This window comes from Lampetra planeri, chromosome 50 (genome assembly GCF_965212315.1).
Source record: "Lampetra planeri chromosome 50, kcLamPlan1.2.h2, whole genome shotgun sequence".
NCBI lineage: Eukaryota > Metazoa > Chordata > Hyperoartia > Petromyzontiformes > Petromyzontidae > Lampetra > Lampetra planeri.
Window position 1 is genome coordinate 7,404,745 of NC_136156.1, and position 17,370 is coordinate 7,422,114.

The window sequence follows — 17,370 nt, forward strand, 5'->3', positions numbered from 1 at the left end:
CCCAAGGTTCACCTGCAACGCGTTAACGTGGAACGGCGGGTGCTGCGTCTGGTGATACCCCCGTGCATCTTCGCCGAGAATGCACAAACCCCCCCCCCTCCCCGCCACATGTAGCTTCTCTCTCGTCGTGCATTATGATGATGGTTACATTCTGAAACCACCCCCCCCCCCCCCCATATCTCACAACCGGTTCGGCCGGATGTAAATAGCCCAAGGGGCGGTTACAACTCTGTCATTTGTTTCCCACCTTCTACTTTTGCCCTTCGTGAAGAGAGAGAGACGAGAGAGAAGAGAAAGAAAACCCGCCAGCGAGACACTTTAAACAAAACAACACATCTTTGAGTTCCAGGCTGTGGACCGAGAGGGTTGCACGCCACCAACGAAGCGAATGTTATAAACCTCGAGACTGTACGATCGAGAGAGAGAGAGGAGAGTGAGATGGCTCATCGCAAGAATCTTCAGTCGAGGCTCGCCAAGCTGACCAACTTCTATCAGTCCTTGGGCAAAGATGCGGATGCCGACACGGAGTCTGGCTCCGAAGCTGGATGGGAGCCCGGCTACAGTGACAGGTGAGAGGGGCACAGGCAGCCACAGGGTGGTGGGTCGGCCTCGTCGCTTCCTCCCTTCGCAACTTTTAAGGTCGCCTCTGTCGGCTCTTTCAAACAACAACAACAACGCGCACGAGAGAGAAGCGACTGCAAGCGATGTTACATCGGCCGCGTACTTTTGATCCGTGTCTTTCATTTTTGTTGTCGTCGGTTGTACAGATTTGATTGACGCGGCGTGAGTTTGGGGAGTTGTGAACCACCCATCCCACCCATTACCCCTCGTGTGCCACCACAGTTGTCGGCCTTCGTAGGGTGCTTGCTGACACTCGCTACTCGCAAGCACTTGCCCCTGTAGCCTGTCGCAGGCTACACGGGGGATCTTTGTCTTTGGGGTCGTTCGCCGGCGAGAAATGATGATGGCGATTACTGTGATGATGAATGATAATGACCCTTAGTGGGTTGTCCGGAGACGCACGCTTAGCGTTGAGAAATAATCTGAATTAACAACAACCTTCAGCTGTGACACAAGTTTTACGACGACTTGCGGTAGCAAGGCAAGTGTTTTGCTTCACGTTTTGCCCTCCGAAGTTGCCGAGTGATCTGATAACGCTGTTAACCTTGTAAAAACATTCCTACTGTCACGTTTTCACAGTGTGTCTTTAAACCACCACAACTACCACGGGTCTACTGTACTGTTCAAATAGTTTTAAAATGCAACATATGTTCCCATTCTGCTTCAAGTAAACATTTAACATCTTTATATTTTAGTTTAATTTAAGTTCCCAAGTGTTTATGAAATCACCTTCCACCAACAAGGGCAATTTTCCCAAATCATTGTTGATATTGCATATAGTTTTGGTACAAGGCCCCATGTATTATATGACCATGTCATGATTAAATCTGACATGTTATTTTCCATACATGTGAAGAGGAGTCGTAGACGGGTTATGCACTTGCTTATTCTTCAACCCACAGCCACACTCGTTCCTAAAACCAATCCCGAACATGAGTCTCGCAGCCCCTTTTAAACCCTCAATCCCTGCCCTCGTTCCCAATACACATCCTCGTCTCGCACGCCGGGTCCGTGTGACGTCAGTGCCCTTTAACCCTTGACCCCGTGCGTGTGATTGGTGCGTGCTATGCTGAGTGCGGACATTTCATGTCTGCATGGTGCGAGTGCGTGAGGATGGCTCGCAGATCCCTTACACCCCCCCCCCTTCCTTGAGACAGAGCCGTCCTCGGCTCAACAACTGTGTGCCTCGGCCGGTCAAAGCCAACTGCGGCCGGGCGCATGTAATTTCAACAACAACAAAATGTGCAATAAAGGCGAAATTAACACAACACAATTCCCCCTCCGTCCCCTTGTTAACAAGAGCGCCGCCTTTGTCGCAGACTTCCCCCACGATCCGATCCCTCGACCGAACACAACAGGGTTGCAGGGATGTCCGTGTCCACAGCTGCGACGAGGCGGCGTGAGCGTGAGCGGGTTAAGAGGCCCAGTCCTGTGGCCAAGTCCTCGGCCGATGCCGCGGCTGCGTCTTCAGCCACGGACGCCGATGGATCCGGTGCTGGCATCCCGGTCACCTGTAGTCCTGCAGGACGGGTAGTGGCTGCATTGTCAGTCGGACGTATAGCAGGCCGCGAGTGTGACAACCTCCTCCCAACCGGCCGAACTGACGATGAAGGTGGTGAAGGTGACGATGCTCGTAGGGGCAGCTCGGCCACGACGTAACGTTTTAGCCTAGAGGGGTGAACGTACCACCTACGTTTTCCCAACTGAATGCAAACACATTGAGGTCGCAATACCTGCACCACTGTGACCGGGCCCTGCCAGGGCCGGTGCAGTTTCGCTGACCTACGTAACGGTACCTGTGGGCAGTGCAGCCAAGCCTGGTCACCCACTGCAAAGGGATCCGCGACCGGCGGCTTAGCCCGCAAGCGCTCGTTCGTAGCTTGCGCAGATGCGGATGCTGCCGAGGCCGCCTTGCGAGCCTCGTGCAGAATGCGGCTGACCAATCTCCCGAACGCGACGGGACAGGGCGCAACTGTGCCTCAATCGGAGGGCTCTGCTCGCGTCCATACATCAAGAAAAAGGGTGAGTATCCTGTTGATGCCTGCGGCGCCGAGTGATAGGCCGTCAAAACCCCAGGGATGTGCAAATCCCAGTCCGTCTGCTGGTCATTGACCATCCCCGAGATGGTGCGGTTAAAACGTTTTTCCATCACGTCCGTTTATGGGTGGTAAGGGGATGTCCGCACCCTCTTGACACCCAGCATGTAACACACCTCCTGCAAAAGCTTGGAGGAAAAGTTTCTGCCCTGGTCCATCAGCAGCCGCTCAGGAGCCCCCTTGTCAGCGAAGTACCCAATTACAAAAGCGTCCGCTGTGGATGCCACAGTCTGGTCGGCCAATGGGCAGGCAAAGGGCCAGCATGTAAAGTACTCCATCCCCACCAGTAGGTATCTACTTCCTCGGAGTGGCGGGGAAGGGGCCCAATATATCGAGGGCCACGAGCTCGTTTACCTGAAAAACTTCCTGCGCGCACAGTCTGCGCATGCCGATACCCCACGGATATCGGCAGACATGCCCAGCCAAAAATAGCGAAGGCGTAGCGCAGCCTCGGTCTTACGGCTACCTAGATGGAGCAACTGTCGGGCGTGAACATCGGAGTATAGCTGACTTCGCAGGGAGGAGGGGCACCACCAGGACTTTACGGTTCACAGTCATATCCCAGCGCATCAACAAGCCTTCCCACATGAGGAAAAACTTCCCTTACGTGGGGAGATCGTCAGCACGTGCCATCTCCGCCAGCCGGCGAAGTAGTGCTAAAGCCGCGTCTGCCTGCTGCTGGTCCCTCCATTCCCGCAGGGTGAGCCCCAAGTCACAATCAAGCGATACCGGCGGCCCCGCCCGGTCCGTGTCTACAGCGCGCGGATCCGTTGCCGCAGGTGCACTTACCGGGGGCTGCCAGTCTAGACAATGCCTAGGCGTTAGTATGCCTGATTCCTTTCTGATGCACCACTCGATACGTGTACTCTTGCAGCCGCTCCAACTATCGGGCCATCTGGCCGGTCGCTTGGTCAATGCGGAGTGAGTACTGCAATGCCGCATGATCCGTCCGAACAGTGAAGTCGCGGCCGTACAGGTAGGGCTAAAAGTGCTGAACAAAGTGGACAACATCAAGCAACTCGCGGCACGTAACGCAATACTGCTGCTCGGCCTGCGACAAGACATGACTTCCGTTGACAATGACAACTTCTCTCCCCTCCTGAATCTGGGAGAGAACGGCCAGATGCCCACGTCGCTCGCATCCGTATCCAGCAGGAAGGGAATCGAAAAATCAGGGTATGCTAGGGGCAATGCTTTTGTCAAACGCTGGCGCAGTGTCAAGAACGCGTCGGTCTCTGCCTGGCCCCAACGAAACGACTGTCCCTTCGCCGTGAGTGCATGCAAGGGCTTAACGATGGGAGCAAAGTTCTCGACAAAACGGCGGTAATAGGATACAAACCCCACGAATCTGCGGACTTCAGGCACGGACGTGGGTATTGGCCAATCACAGACGCATGCCATTTTGTCGGGATCTGTCGCGACCCCCAACGCATTAATGACATGACCCAAGTATTTTATAGAGGAGCGAACCAGATGGCACTTGGAGGGTTTTAACTTGAGGTTCGCATCACGAATTTTCGAAAACACCTGTCACAACCGGGTTAAGTGCTCCTTGAATGTGCAAGCAAATATAATTGCATCGTGCAGATAGATGAGGCATGACTCCCACTGCTATCCCATAAGTACCAGCTCCATCAATCGCTGTAAGTGGCATGAGCCGTCTGTAAACCCATCGGCAAACAGTTGAAATGAAAGAGACCTTGAGGTGTTCTGAAAGCCGTTTTCGGTCTGGATTCGGTATCTAGTGGTAGCTGCCAGAATCCCGCCAAAAGGTCAAGTGTGGAGAAATGTTTTGCTCCTGCGAGTGCATCCAATGAGTCATCTATGCGCGGGAGGGGGCAGGCATCCGCCAAGGTAACTTTGTTGAGCCGCCTGAAGTTTATGCAAAACTGCAAGGATCCATCCAATTTCTTAACCAATACAACCGGCGCCCCCCATGGACTCGTAGATGGCGCTATGATGTCCAACTCCATCATCTCCTGCACTGCCCGCCGCACATGCTCCTCGCTAGGACCCATCCTATAGGCGTTCTGCCGAATGGGTGGCGCATCACCTGTATCAATGTGGTGCTCCATCAGCGTCGTGCGACCAACATTGTAGGGACCCTGACTGAACATGTCTGCAAAGTCACACAACAAAGTCCTAAGCTCCCCCGATTCCTTTGCCAACAGATCGGTGTTCCGTGCCAGGAGCGCGTCTATCCATGGCATATCCTCTGCGCCGACCGATGGACCATCCAAATGCACATTGTTGACATTCTACGCCTCAGGGTTCGAATGCATGGGACTGACATTTGCAAACAAGGTCCCTTCCTGAACTGCAGGAACAGTGGCTGATTCCTGCGCACAAGTGTATCAGCTGCTGCTAGGCAATGGCGACCCACCACCGACGGAACTGCGGAGACGACGAGCGGCGCATCTGACCGGGAAGTGACGAGCGAGATGCGATATCGAAGCAGCACCAAGGCCTGCGCACCAGGCAGGATCGAGACCGTAGTCCCGACTGCGCCTGAACTCACGGAAGCTGCTTTGGTTCCCCGTCTGGACGCAAGAAATACAAGCGACCCCCCCCCCCCCCCCCCCGACGGGGTTTCGACGCAGCCTTCACCCGACAGAATGCGAAGGGGCATAAGCCCCAACAGGTCCGTGTCCAGCAAGCAGGGGACCGTGAGCACACTGGAGACCAATACCGGAGCCCGTACCTCCAGCTCCCCGATGCAGACCGGCACTACTACTTGGCCTATTATCCCCATACTTCCCCCATTTGCGGCTATGTACCTTGCCTGAACCAGCGCGAAATGACGCTGTCCCTCCAGTAAGAAGTCAAAGACGCGCAGGGATATGATGCTGGCCGAAGCACCCGTGTCAACTCACACGCGGACGCTAACTCCTGCCACCGAGCCTACCAACACGGATGTCCCAGCCGTGGCCGCCACCACCATTCTGGCCAAACGACGCCACTTATTAACCGTGTCTGGCCATGGCTCCCGGACCATTAGTGGGAATCCTAGCCGCCCCCGAGGAATGAGATTTTTGATGGGGTGATCCTGGGGTGGATGGTTCCGGCCGGGTCTCCGAGGTGTCAGCACTCGCCAGAGTCAGAACGGCCGCGGACTGAGGCTGATGATCCCGTCTGGTCGTCCCCGCTGCACTCGTCCTGCTGCGACATCCGCGGGCGATGTGTCCCTCACGACCGCAGCGATGGCAGATGCCTTCTTTGGTGAGGTGCCCAGCGCCGGGGTCGGCGCTCCGCTTCCCGCAGCATCCTCGAATACTGCTGCTATGCCGCCACCGTCTCTCCCTCGTCCTCCTCCGCCGATGACGCGTGTCTGGTTGGGGGCCGTGGCAGCCCCTCGACGTCACCGCGATCCCATGCAATGTGTGCCACACTTCGCACGGGTCCCACCATCTCTTCGTATAACCCATAGCGAGGTGTGGGCTTTCTCCTCCACCACCGGCAGCATCACTCCAGCCTTCTGTGCGATGGCAAGGAGCCGCTCCGCCACCAGCGAGTCCAGGCCCGGCTCGTTGAGCCGCGGGAATGCGGCTTCTGCCAGCTTCAACAATTCCGTCCTGAAGACCAGGAGCGATTTAGATGCTTCCCGTTGGCGGTTTTTAAACTTCCGCCATCTCATTGTAGACGCCCTGCAGGGATCCTCTTTTTGCAGGCTGAATTGTTGAACACCGCCAATGTGGGGTCGTCCAACACAGTGGGCAGCATTGTCAGGGCTTGTCCGTCCACTTAATTTCCCGGGCAGCCGTCTCGAACCGGCGGACGAAAACGCGCAATTCTCCCGATCTGGACGCGAACCTCTGTATCGCGTCCAGCTGGTAGCTCCATCCTGATCCTCCCTCCGCGGGCTGCCTCGGCTGAGTTTCGGGCTGAATCTCGCTACCGACCTGTGTCCTTGTCCCTTGCCTGGTCAGCTGCTCTCCACTGTGCTCCAGTCGTTCATGTCCCCGGTGCCGCTGCTGTCGGCGGATATCGGGAGGACAGGGCAGAGTTTTCTCCCAGGTCCCGCGCGGGACGCATGGTCGGCCGCGTCGCTGGTGCTGCTCCATCCCCTGATAGCTGCTGCGGAGTGCCTGGTCTGGAAGGCTGACCGTGGCTCCCGTCCCGTCGCTGGGGAGGTGGTGCGGCTGAAGTTCCCCCCGCTCGTTCGAGCTCAGGACTCAGCCGGCGAAGCAGCGCAGTTACTGCCTCTGGCAGCTGATCCATCCTCCGATCCCTAGAGGATGATCTGCAGTGGCGGCGGCTCTGGGTCTGCACCGCCGGGTTGGTGTAGGAAGGTGCCCACACGGGACGAGCAGCTGTCACGGATCCTGCCTATGAGCCGGGTGACGAATCCCGACTCGTCGGTTCCGTTTCCGAGCAAATCTCGTCCCGGGCACCTAGAGCGTCTTCTGGTTGAGTATCCACCGTTGGGATCTTGCATCGGCTGAGGCGAGATATCCCACCGCTGCCACCAGATGAAGATGAGTCGGAGACTGGTTACGCACTTGTTTATTCTTCAACCCACAGCCACACTCGTTCCTAAAACCAACCCCGAACATGCATCTCGCAGCCCCTTTTAAACCCTCTATCCCTGCCCTCGTTCCCAATACACATCCTCGTCTCGCACGCCGGGTCCGTGACGTCAGTACCCTTTAACCCTCGACCCCCCGTCTACTGTATTCCCGTGCGTGTGATTGGTGCGTGCTATGCTGAGTGCGGAGATTTAATGTCTGCGTGGTGCGTGTGCTTGAGGATGGCTCGCAGATCCCTTATACATGTTTACCCCTTTATTTCCACGGTTTCTGTTTGGAAAACGGCGTTACTCCTTGTCTAACCCTGACATTCATTGTATTACTAGCGTCATGCAGTCTTGGTGTAGCAGTTACATTCTTGTAAACAGTTTTTTTTTATGTTTGGATATTTGTTTTTGAGGCCTTGCTTTGTGAGACTGCGGATAATGACCGCCAGGCAGCGGTGGCTAAAATGCACGTGGCCTGCCATCTAGCATTGCATGGTGTGTGGGATAGAGTGTTGTCCTTCTCGCACGCATGGGTTTCCTGCGGATGCTCCCAGTGCTCTCTCGCATGTTAACACTCAAGCCTACGTGTTAAACTCAATAGTTGCCTGAAAAGAACGTACTATTAGAGGACAGCAGAGCTTTGGCAATATTGGTAACGCCGGCTCACTGCCTGTCTGCCTTTGGCTTGTCTGTGGTTCCTCGCCCCTCTTCAAGAGAGACCAAATAATGTACAGGCTAGGCATAATGCTAGAGTATATGATCATTCATCATAGATTTTTGAGTCACATCTAAGTATAATTTGTTTTGTAAACCCTCCTCCACCTGACACAGCTGGTTAATAAGGTTGTTACCTGAAAAAAAGTGGCAATTTAATACTGCTTCAGAATGCTTTACCGAAAGAACCAAGAAGATGAATCCCTGCAGTCACGAAAGCTTTAAATCGAAATTTATCCACACATATTTAACACTTGGGTAGTCCGACATTTTTCTGGTGGTCACAACCAGTATCATCAGACAGTTGCCATAATTGTGAAGATGTTCTCCAGTTGTGGGCCTTAAGTCGGGTGGTGTGATATCGTCAGTGTACACCCACGAGGTTTTGCACTTACGCAATAATATTGGTCGCGAAAACATGGGTGTTAAAGAGCATGTGACGTTCATTTGTATGAAAAAATAAGTATCGGTTTTACCTTTTCTGCCAATAACACAGGAGGTGTTCAGATGTGCAAACACTAAATAGAAAACCTTTTGCAAGGAATCAAGTCTGTATTGACCACACGTACTTGTGGTGAACATGCAATCAAACAAACTCTGATAATATATGCATTGTATTTGAAACTAATTGGCCTACACCAGAGACGGCTTTCTTCATTTGTCTTTTCCAGAATCTGATTTATAGCACAATATGTATTGCAGTCATCAATGATGTTGCAGTACGTACTCGATTCATTGTTTTGAATACGGCTGCTTTCCTGTTTCCACAATACATGAATGTGACATTTAATATCAAACTCATACACATTCAGTGTTATTGCCTTAATACGCATGACATCAGCCCTGACAGCCTGTAATTCTGCAATACATGACCTTTGTACATTTTACAAATAAAAAAATAAAACCTTTGCAAGCGGTAAAAATGTATGCAATATTTATTTGCATTGCCAATTGCAAATTATTAGGAATTAAATTATTAATCGATGAAACTAAAATATCTCTGACAACGAATGCATAGAATTGTGCAAGTAATAATAATTGAGAAAATCTATGCTTATTTTACGTGAGTGTTACTTTGAGGCTAATGAAGCCAACAACAATAACAAATGTGTCAATACATAGCAGGGGGTGGAGGGTGGAATATGAACGAGACTGTAAGAGCAGGACAAAAATACAGGAATCCAGTCATCTGTAAAGTCCTGTAATTCGGGGATTCCCGAACGGTTCATGCCCATGGAGGTGGAGATACAATCTGCGTTTTCTCTGCAGACTTTTGGACTTCTTCTGGCAGTGGGTAATTCATCCAATAACTCCTGGCACACTGCTCTGGGGATTATAAGACAACTACAGTATGAAAAATAAGGAAATGTTTTACCCTTTATGGTAATAAAATAGGTGTTAAGATGTTAAAAACCAAAAAGAAACCTTTTGCAGAGAATCAAGACAATTACAGTGCCGTGAAATGCAGAGTGCTTTGAATTTAAAGCGCCACTACTGGGCATCTGTAAAAAAAATGCTTTATAGCTAACCAGATTCCTGCTCCAGTTAAAATTCATATTCTGATTGATTCTGAAAGAGGCCGTTTGGTATATCTGAAAGCAATGTCCGGATGTCTTGAAAGAGGTGGAAGGTGCCCCACACTTTGCAGTCCCACACGACCTGCCAATCGACTTACTGTAGTGTTTACATAACCCAGCATTTCTACTGATGGGTGGGCAGGAGGCTGGGTGATTTAAGAAAAACGCACCCATTGTTTCCACTGCCCTATGATGTTAGAAAAGCTTTTCCATGATTGCCAACAGCCTCCATCCAGTGGATGCTCATAACACTCTACAACACATCCCTGACAACTACCACCTTTCCACGTGCTCTCGCGGGAGTTGTCTATCTTCACGCAGAGCTTAGCAGGCGATTCCAGGTCTCCTCTATAGAGTCTTTCTCTCTCTAAAATCCTCCAGTCTTTATCCTGAAAAATCACTCTTCCGCTCTTCTGTTACATCCCTTATATGTTAGAGTGCCTTCCCACAACCGTGTCAAGCTTATTCACATGACGTAAAAAAGAAAAGTTGTTCAATGCACATACTTGTATTTGCACTCAGAAGTGGAAAATACAGTATTTTGACCCCATAAATAATACAGTTTTATGGGCTCGATAAATGTGGGTGGCTTGCATAAGGAAAATTAAACTTATCGAAAGGGGTAAAATGTACCATTATTAATGATTAAAATTGAGTTCAAAACACGAATTGGACCACAATGGGCAGGACCTGGACCAGGTTTATTTTATCATGAAAATCTTGAATTGTCACTCCGAGGCGGCGAGTCTGTGTAGAAAATGTCAGCTCGTTAGGGCTTCGTAGATCCGAAGATGTTAAGCGTCAAAGATTCCAAAGAATAGAAATGGACAACACGGCAGGTTCAATAAAAGTGTGTAAGAATAATACAAGTCAGCACTGTCATACGTCCTGTGTCAGCACTTCCCCCCTGTAATTAAACTCGCTCACCTGGCACCCGATTAGCACGGTTGGCAACGTGAAAGTGTGATAAAAGTTCAAACGTACATACACGCGTACATGCCCTGTCTCTATCGAACAGCCTTTGCCTTCCTCGCGCATCTTTGATATTTTAATCGCATCGACAACGCATTGCTCTCTTATCCAACTCGACAATCTTGGCCATCCTCAATCCAAGACATGCAAACGCAGAAACTAGAGACTGCACTTGTTTTCATCATTAACATACCTGACATAAAGCTTTCCTGACTGCAGGAATTCATACTCTTTGGTCTTTCGGTAAAGTCACGTAGATAGAGAAATAATAAAACAAAAAAATCACGATATTTCTATCGCAACACAATCGTCTTCAGGTGAAAAGAAAATCAAAATAATACAGCAGTCCGCCTGCTGTTTTTTTTCACCTGAAGACGATTGCTTGTGTTACGATCGAAACGTCGTGATTTTTTTGTTATTTTATATTTTTTCTATCTACGTGACTTTACCGAAAGACCCACAGAGTATTAACACACCTGTCAACCCCTTAATAGTGCCCTACCTTATTACAGACCAATTCAGACCTTTTGGTCACCCTGTGCAATTACAAATCTCAACGTTCATCCTACAAAATCCCTTCATAAGGGAGAGACACAAACAAATAGACAGAAATTATGTTACTAAACAAAAACTGTTTTTTCTTTAATAATTTTGATCATTTGTGTCTGATGGTTCTTATCATGCTACTGTCTGTGATCTTGCATGCTGATGCTGCTTGCTTGATATGTGGACGCACACACTCATATTGTGAATGTACAACAAGAAACACAGAACATTATGAAGGGTTAAACAATACACCGTCGTTCATGTACATCCCAATCCTGTTTTCACAAATGTCAGGGAATCCTCAACAGAAAGTGCTTTACAGAATCATTGTCAGCTACTATGGGGATCGCTACTCTCCAGAGTAAACAAAAAAAACGCTGTCCCACGACTTTTTTTTATTTGGCCATATGAACCTTATGGCTGGACCCCGGGGTCCCAAATAAACGTCAAAATCGTAATTAATTAATTTTTGGCGACTCCGTCCCACCGCGCACACAAACGCCGCGACCCACCTAGCGCGGATCATTCTGTTGTCGTGTCGTCCAAGCGCAGCAGCGAGGACGAATGCGCAGAAGAGCTGAACGAGCGAATGCACTCCATGCTCGGATATGGGCAGGATCATGAGTCTTATCCAAAGCTGCTTAAACTGCCGACACGACTTAAGTCCTTTATTTGTCATAACGGTCTGCACAATACAGTGAAACTGCTCTCTTATCTTCATTACTATCTGTGACCTACCAATATCTACAGCCATGATCAATCGATGACAATCCTATTACCTGCAGATACTTAACAGATGAGATGCGTTGCACTGTTAATTCCTCATGTTTGATAATACTTCTCTTGCCCGTATGCATCTGTGCAGATAGGTGTTTTTTTGCGGTTAAGCCATAGTCCCCACATACCGCTCGTATCAATGCGGATAAGAGGAGGGGCGACCCACTACTCTGTAGAGTAACATTGGTATAAACAATTGTTAAAATATGAACAGCGCATTGAAAACTCATACTATTTTATGTACTGTTTATAAAGTGTGTTCACAAATCCACAACGAGAAACACGATTATTGACAGAGGGGTGGAACTTTTTTTTTAAATAGACGTACTGCAGGTAAGTAGTTTTCAGTTTTAAAGGCATAGTTTAACAAGGCAACACTTGCCATCATCCTTCAAACCCATTGGTGGAAAAGATCAAAGTTTTTGTTACATTATAATATGTTTATATTCTTTGGGTCTTTCGGTAAAGTCACGTAGATAGGTTCAAAGAAAATAAGAAAAATAACAAAAAACTATGACATTTCGATCGCAATGCAAACGGTCGTCATCGGGCTGAAAAAAAGAGAGGAAAGCTGCTGAGGCAGACTGTTTTAAAGGTTTGAAATGGGTAGTAGCCCAAGGACCATCAACGAAGTGGGCGGGGCTAGTGATGTTAATTTGATAAATTAGCATATTAATGTAAGATCGGAGGGCGACCTCCACAACGAGCGCACAGAGGTGGCTCTGTTAATGTGAGAGAGTTATTAGCATGTAATGTAAGATCGCAGAGCCGCAGCCATGTCGGCGCACGAGGTGGCTGACAAATTTTGCCTGTTAATGTAAAATCAGAGAGCCGCAACTAACAACTAACATCGGTAAATAGGATGGAAACATCACAGCCAGTTAAATGATTTCAAACGGCTGTACGCCGTATGGACCTAAAAACTAAATTTCCCTGTACAAGAATATGGGGTAAACCGTATGGGTCGACAGGTATTCATTAACACCATGTGACGTCTCCTTAATCGCCCCCTCTTATGTAATAGCCCCATGATAAATCAGCGTTGACATTTCCCCGCGCCCTCATTACCACCTTTAAATAACTTCGTGGTGTTCTTTAAGATTTCTGAGACATCTGCATGATTTAACCCTCTCGTGCATTAATAATAACAAATTTAAAAAACCCACCAATTTGTAGTTGAATGTGAATTTCGAAGTAAGAAAAAGAAACAAAAATCGCAAACATGCTGGCAATGTGCCGGTTCATTTCGTAAGCAATCATTTAAATCATAGCAGTCCACCACAGTGGAAAAAAAATGTGTTAGTGGGAGTTAGTAAAATGTCCATTCAGGTTTTGTTTGATGAGGTACTGTATATTTATATCTCCTGAAAATGCATTTCATATGACCGATTACTTTTTACTTAAGGTCCTTAAGTGCAAACTTGTGAGATTCATTATTAACACTGACCACTCAATATTAATACAGAATGCCAGTGTACATGTAATAACACTTGGCAAATGTTTAAATGATGTATTATGACTCGTTATTACAATTAGGTAAATTACACAAGTGCTGTATATGGGCTCCACCCATATTTTCGTTAGCATGCCGCTCATCATAAACCCAGCATTATGGTCAAAGTACATGAACAGTGCTGATTGCATTAATATCGGGGGCCAAATTTATCATATTTTTTGCAGAAATCAACTGATTTTCATCAGGCGCACTCCACCATATTCCATATCCGTCATTCACAGCAAACCTACATTTGCCAGAGAAGACGGTGGGGTGCGTGCGGCCGAGTTTTGAGTTTGTTGTAGAGGGGCGAGGGCGTAGGCAGGGAGACCGACCAGGAGCGAGTGGCAATAATCCAGACGAGTGAAGATGAAGGGGAGTGCACAAGAAGTTTGGCAGTGATGATGGTGATGAGGAGGTGAATTTTTCTGATATTGAAGCGATGGAAGTGGCATATGCGATTACGCAGCACGTAAAGTCAAGTTTCTTTTTGGTCGTTTTACGAAGTGACAACTCCAGAGACCGAATGATGCACAAGCCCCACGTTGTTGGGAGGGTGCAGGAGAACTTGGTGCAGGAGAAATTATTACGGGAGAAGGCCGCAATACATCCCAACATTCGTTTGACATTGAGACGTTTTTTTCACACCCCTATGAATCCCAACGTAGCCCGACTTTGAGACTCACAAATGAAGGACAGACATTGTTATCGTCACTGCTGTATTATTATTACTGTTACCGGATTCTTGCTGTCGGTCTCGTCTGCCGCTGTTTATGCTTGCCATTTTAATCTGTAGCTTTTTTCCCCCCACTCTGCTTCTGTCCGTCACTGCCTCTGTAATCCCTCCGTAATCTTTCCTACATTCTCTTCTCTCCGCCTCTCACCTGTCACAATATAACGCCACTTGCTATGCAAGCCTGAATTTACACCTGGGCTTCTGGATCTGTCTGATTTTGGATGGTGAATTTTCATGAAATTACGGCTGCACTTGTCAGTTGCATTGCCATACTTGTCAACCCCTTATCAGTGCCCTCCCTTTTTACAGATCAATTCAGATCTTATTTGTCACACCGTGCCCTTATAAATCTCAACGTTCAACCTACAAAGTCCCAACGCAAGGGAGAAACACAAAAAAATAAACACAAAAATATCTACTTTTTTCGCCCGTAATGACACGGCTGTGCACCGTATGGACTTGAAAACTCAATTTCCCTGTGCGAGAATACGGGTAAACCGTATGGGTTGACAGGTGTGATACTATACACCACCACTATACACTATATTACTATACACTACTACGTACCTGTCAACCCCTTATCAGTGCCTACCTTATTACAGACCAATTCAGACCTTATTGGTCACCTCGTGCCCTTATAAATTTCAATATTCATCCTACAAAGTCCCATCACAGAGGAGAAACAAACAAATAGGCAAGATTATAATTTTTTACTCAATTTCCCTCTACAAGAATACGGACAAACCGTATGGGTTGACAGGTATGCATTGCTCCAACCAGCGAACGCCCCTTTTTGGCAGAGCAATGCTTTAAACAAATAAAGTTAAGGAGCCAATAAAGTTAAGGAGCCAATAGCAAACCTCTAACAAAGCAGACCAAAGACAAAGACTCTCCGTATAGCCTTAACAGACTGTTGGGGCAAGTGCTGTTAGCGTGCACCTAATGAAAGCCGGCACGGCACACGAGCGGGTGGTTGGCCAGCACCACGCCCGACCGCCTTTGTCTCCCTCGTGGCGATGTTTACACACCGCACCAGGTACTTGTTTGAGGCCGAGTCGACTTAAGGGAGGCCCAGGACCGGTTCAGTTATCACTGGTGTTGGGTGTGAGCGGGAATCGAACTCGAGTCGTTGGGTTCGAAGTGCAGCGCGTAACGGCTACAATACCGCTCCCCGCAATAGCAGACCCCGCCTAATGGCACACCCTGACTCTCACCACTTCCCACGACCAGGAGACCACAGCAACATTACTCACCATCCTGCACTGGCTGTCCAATACTGTACAGATTATAAATTGTACCCATATATCTTGCTGCCTTTCTTTCCCTTGCCCGGTCCCTCCCATTCACTAAACGTTGTATGTAGCTTACGGGCTTGTAACAAATGTACGTTGTTGTTATGTCTGCTTGCGGGACGTGGAGATTTTAAATGGCAATGCCATTTTGTTTTGGTTGTGTCAAAATGTGCATCTTCCCACATGTGGATCACACTCAATGTGTGTATGTGCGTTTTATTGCCAAAACTGTGTTATTGTGTTTCAATGTTTACAGTTATATACCAATGGCCTATTATGATAATTATCAGATCACCTTCAATGTGCCCTGTCTCATCAGATCTCGGTAGCTAAGCAGGTAGAGCCTGGATAGCGCTTGGATAGGTGAACACCACGCACAAACAGGTCGTCATCGGACAGCAGGTTGTAAGCAGGCAGTAGGGCAGCAGTGCTGCAGAGATTTTTTTTTCATTTAAATCTGGAGCTTTTTTTCCCACTCTCTGCTTCTCTCTGTGATCTCTGTGTACTCTATTTCTACAATATTCTCTCCTCTTGTCGTACTGCACATCTATGACTCCCACCTTTAAACTCACGCTGCCCAAAGTGAAACACAGACAGATTATCCTCTTGACCTGCGTGGCGTGGGGAGACCCTCATCCAGCAGTGGATTGACAAAAGGGCTGTGTATGTACACGTTCCATTGTGGAGTTAACATCATGTGACTGGATTAATGCATTTGTATATTCAGGGATTATTTGGCGAGGAGTGCATTTCATTATGTCAACGAACAACCTTTTGAAGATTACATCTTCGAAGAACAACTTCTGAAGTCACTTTTATAAAAACCTCTTATCCAAACAAAGCGGTGCACCCTTTTTGTATGCTCTGAAAATAATGTTAATCACACGCCTTTTGGCGTCCTCTGGTCTAACACCGTTTGAGGCTAGGCTCGAAAGAAAGCTGTCTCTGGTGTGGACCAATCAGTTTCAAAGACAATGCTTAGTTTGTGTCTGCAGTAGTAGTTCCATTGGGGAAACTAAACGACATGTCTCGGACCGTGTTCGTGAACATCAGGCAGATCTGAAACACGGTAGGACCAATACCTCAGCCGTGGCTGATCATTGTTTTAATGCGGTGGGCTCACAAAAATGGATTTCTCCAAGACGAATGTACTTTGCAAGCCCACTGGCTATCAACAAAGATTCGTTCATGAAGCCATCCATATATATAGACACAGACACAATTTCAACCAAGAAGATGGGTACAAACTGAGCAATCGTTGGAAGGACGTTATCAACCAGTTTAAGTCATAACTGGCTGTGATGTTCCCATCGTACCACCTTCCGATGTTAGTTGTGCTTCATGCCCATTTCAAACTTGCGCTTTCACAGGGTTCACACGAGCACAGCCACCTCGCGCCCCGACCCGTGAGTTGCGGCTCTGCGATCTGCCATTAACATGCTAATCTCTCATTAACATGCTAATCTCTCATTAACATGCTAATCTCTCATTAACATGCTAATCTCTCATTAACATGCTAATTTCTCATTAACATGCGAATCTCTCATTAACATGCTAATCTCTCATTAACATGCTAATCTCTCATTAACATGCTAATCTCTCATTAACATGCTAATCTCTCATTAACATGCTAATTTTCACGTGGCAGCCCTTTGATTGGTGAAAAACCAACCACCGTCGGGTTGGGCTGCCCACCACTCACATTATCATTGGCTGCTGACATTTGGGCAACGCCCATTTCAAACCTCTATAAACAATTTACCTTGGAAGCTAAACCCCCTTTTCCTGAAGGTGACCGCTTGTGTTGCGATCGAAACGTCGTAGTTTTTTGTTATTTTCTTTGAACCTATCTACGTGACTTTACCGAAAGACCCAATAATATGAATTCCTGCAGTCACGAAAGCTCTAAGTCAAGATTTAATGCATATATAATCAGAGTATGTTTTTTTTTGCATTCTGACCACAAGTATTGTGGTTAATGCATACATGATTCCTTGTAAAAGGTTGCATTTTGGTGTTTTAACATCTTAA

At 48.0% G+C, this 17,370-nt stretch overlaps 1 protein-coding gene across 2 annotated transcripts in view; it reads left to right on the forward strand.

Annotated features, from left to right (window-relative positions):
• The first annotated feature begins 224 nt into the window (after positions 1–224).
• LOC144734165 (uncharacterized) overlaps positions 225–17,370 on the forward strand; it is a 95,950-nt gene continuing 78,804 nt past the window's right edge. For both annotated transcript variants that reach the window (XM_078616238.1, XM_078616239.1), the window contains exon 1: positions 225–569. In XM_078616238.1, coding sequence (XP_078472364.1) covers positions 439–569 — 131 coding nt within the window. In that variant the 5' untranslated portion in view covers positions 225–438. The remainder of the gene's footprint in view (positions 570–17,370) is intronic.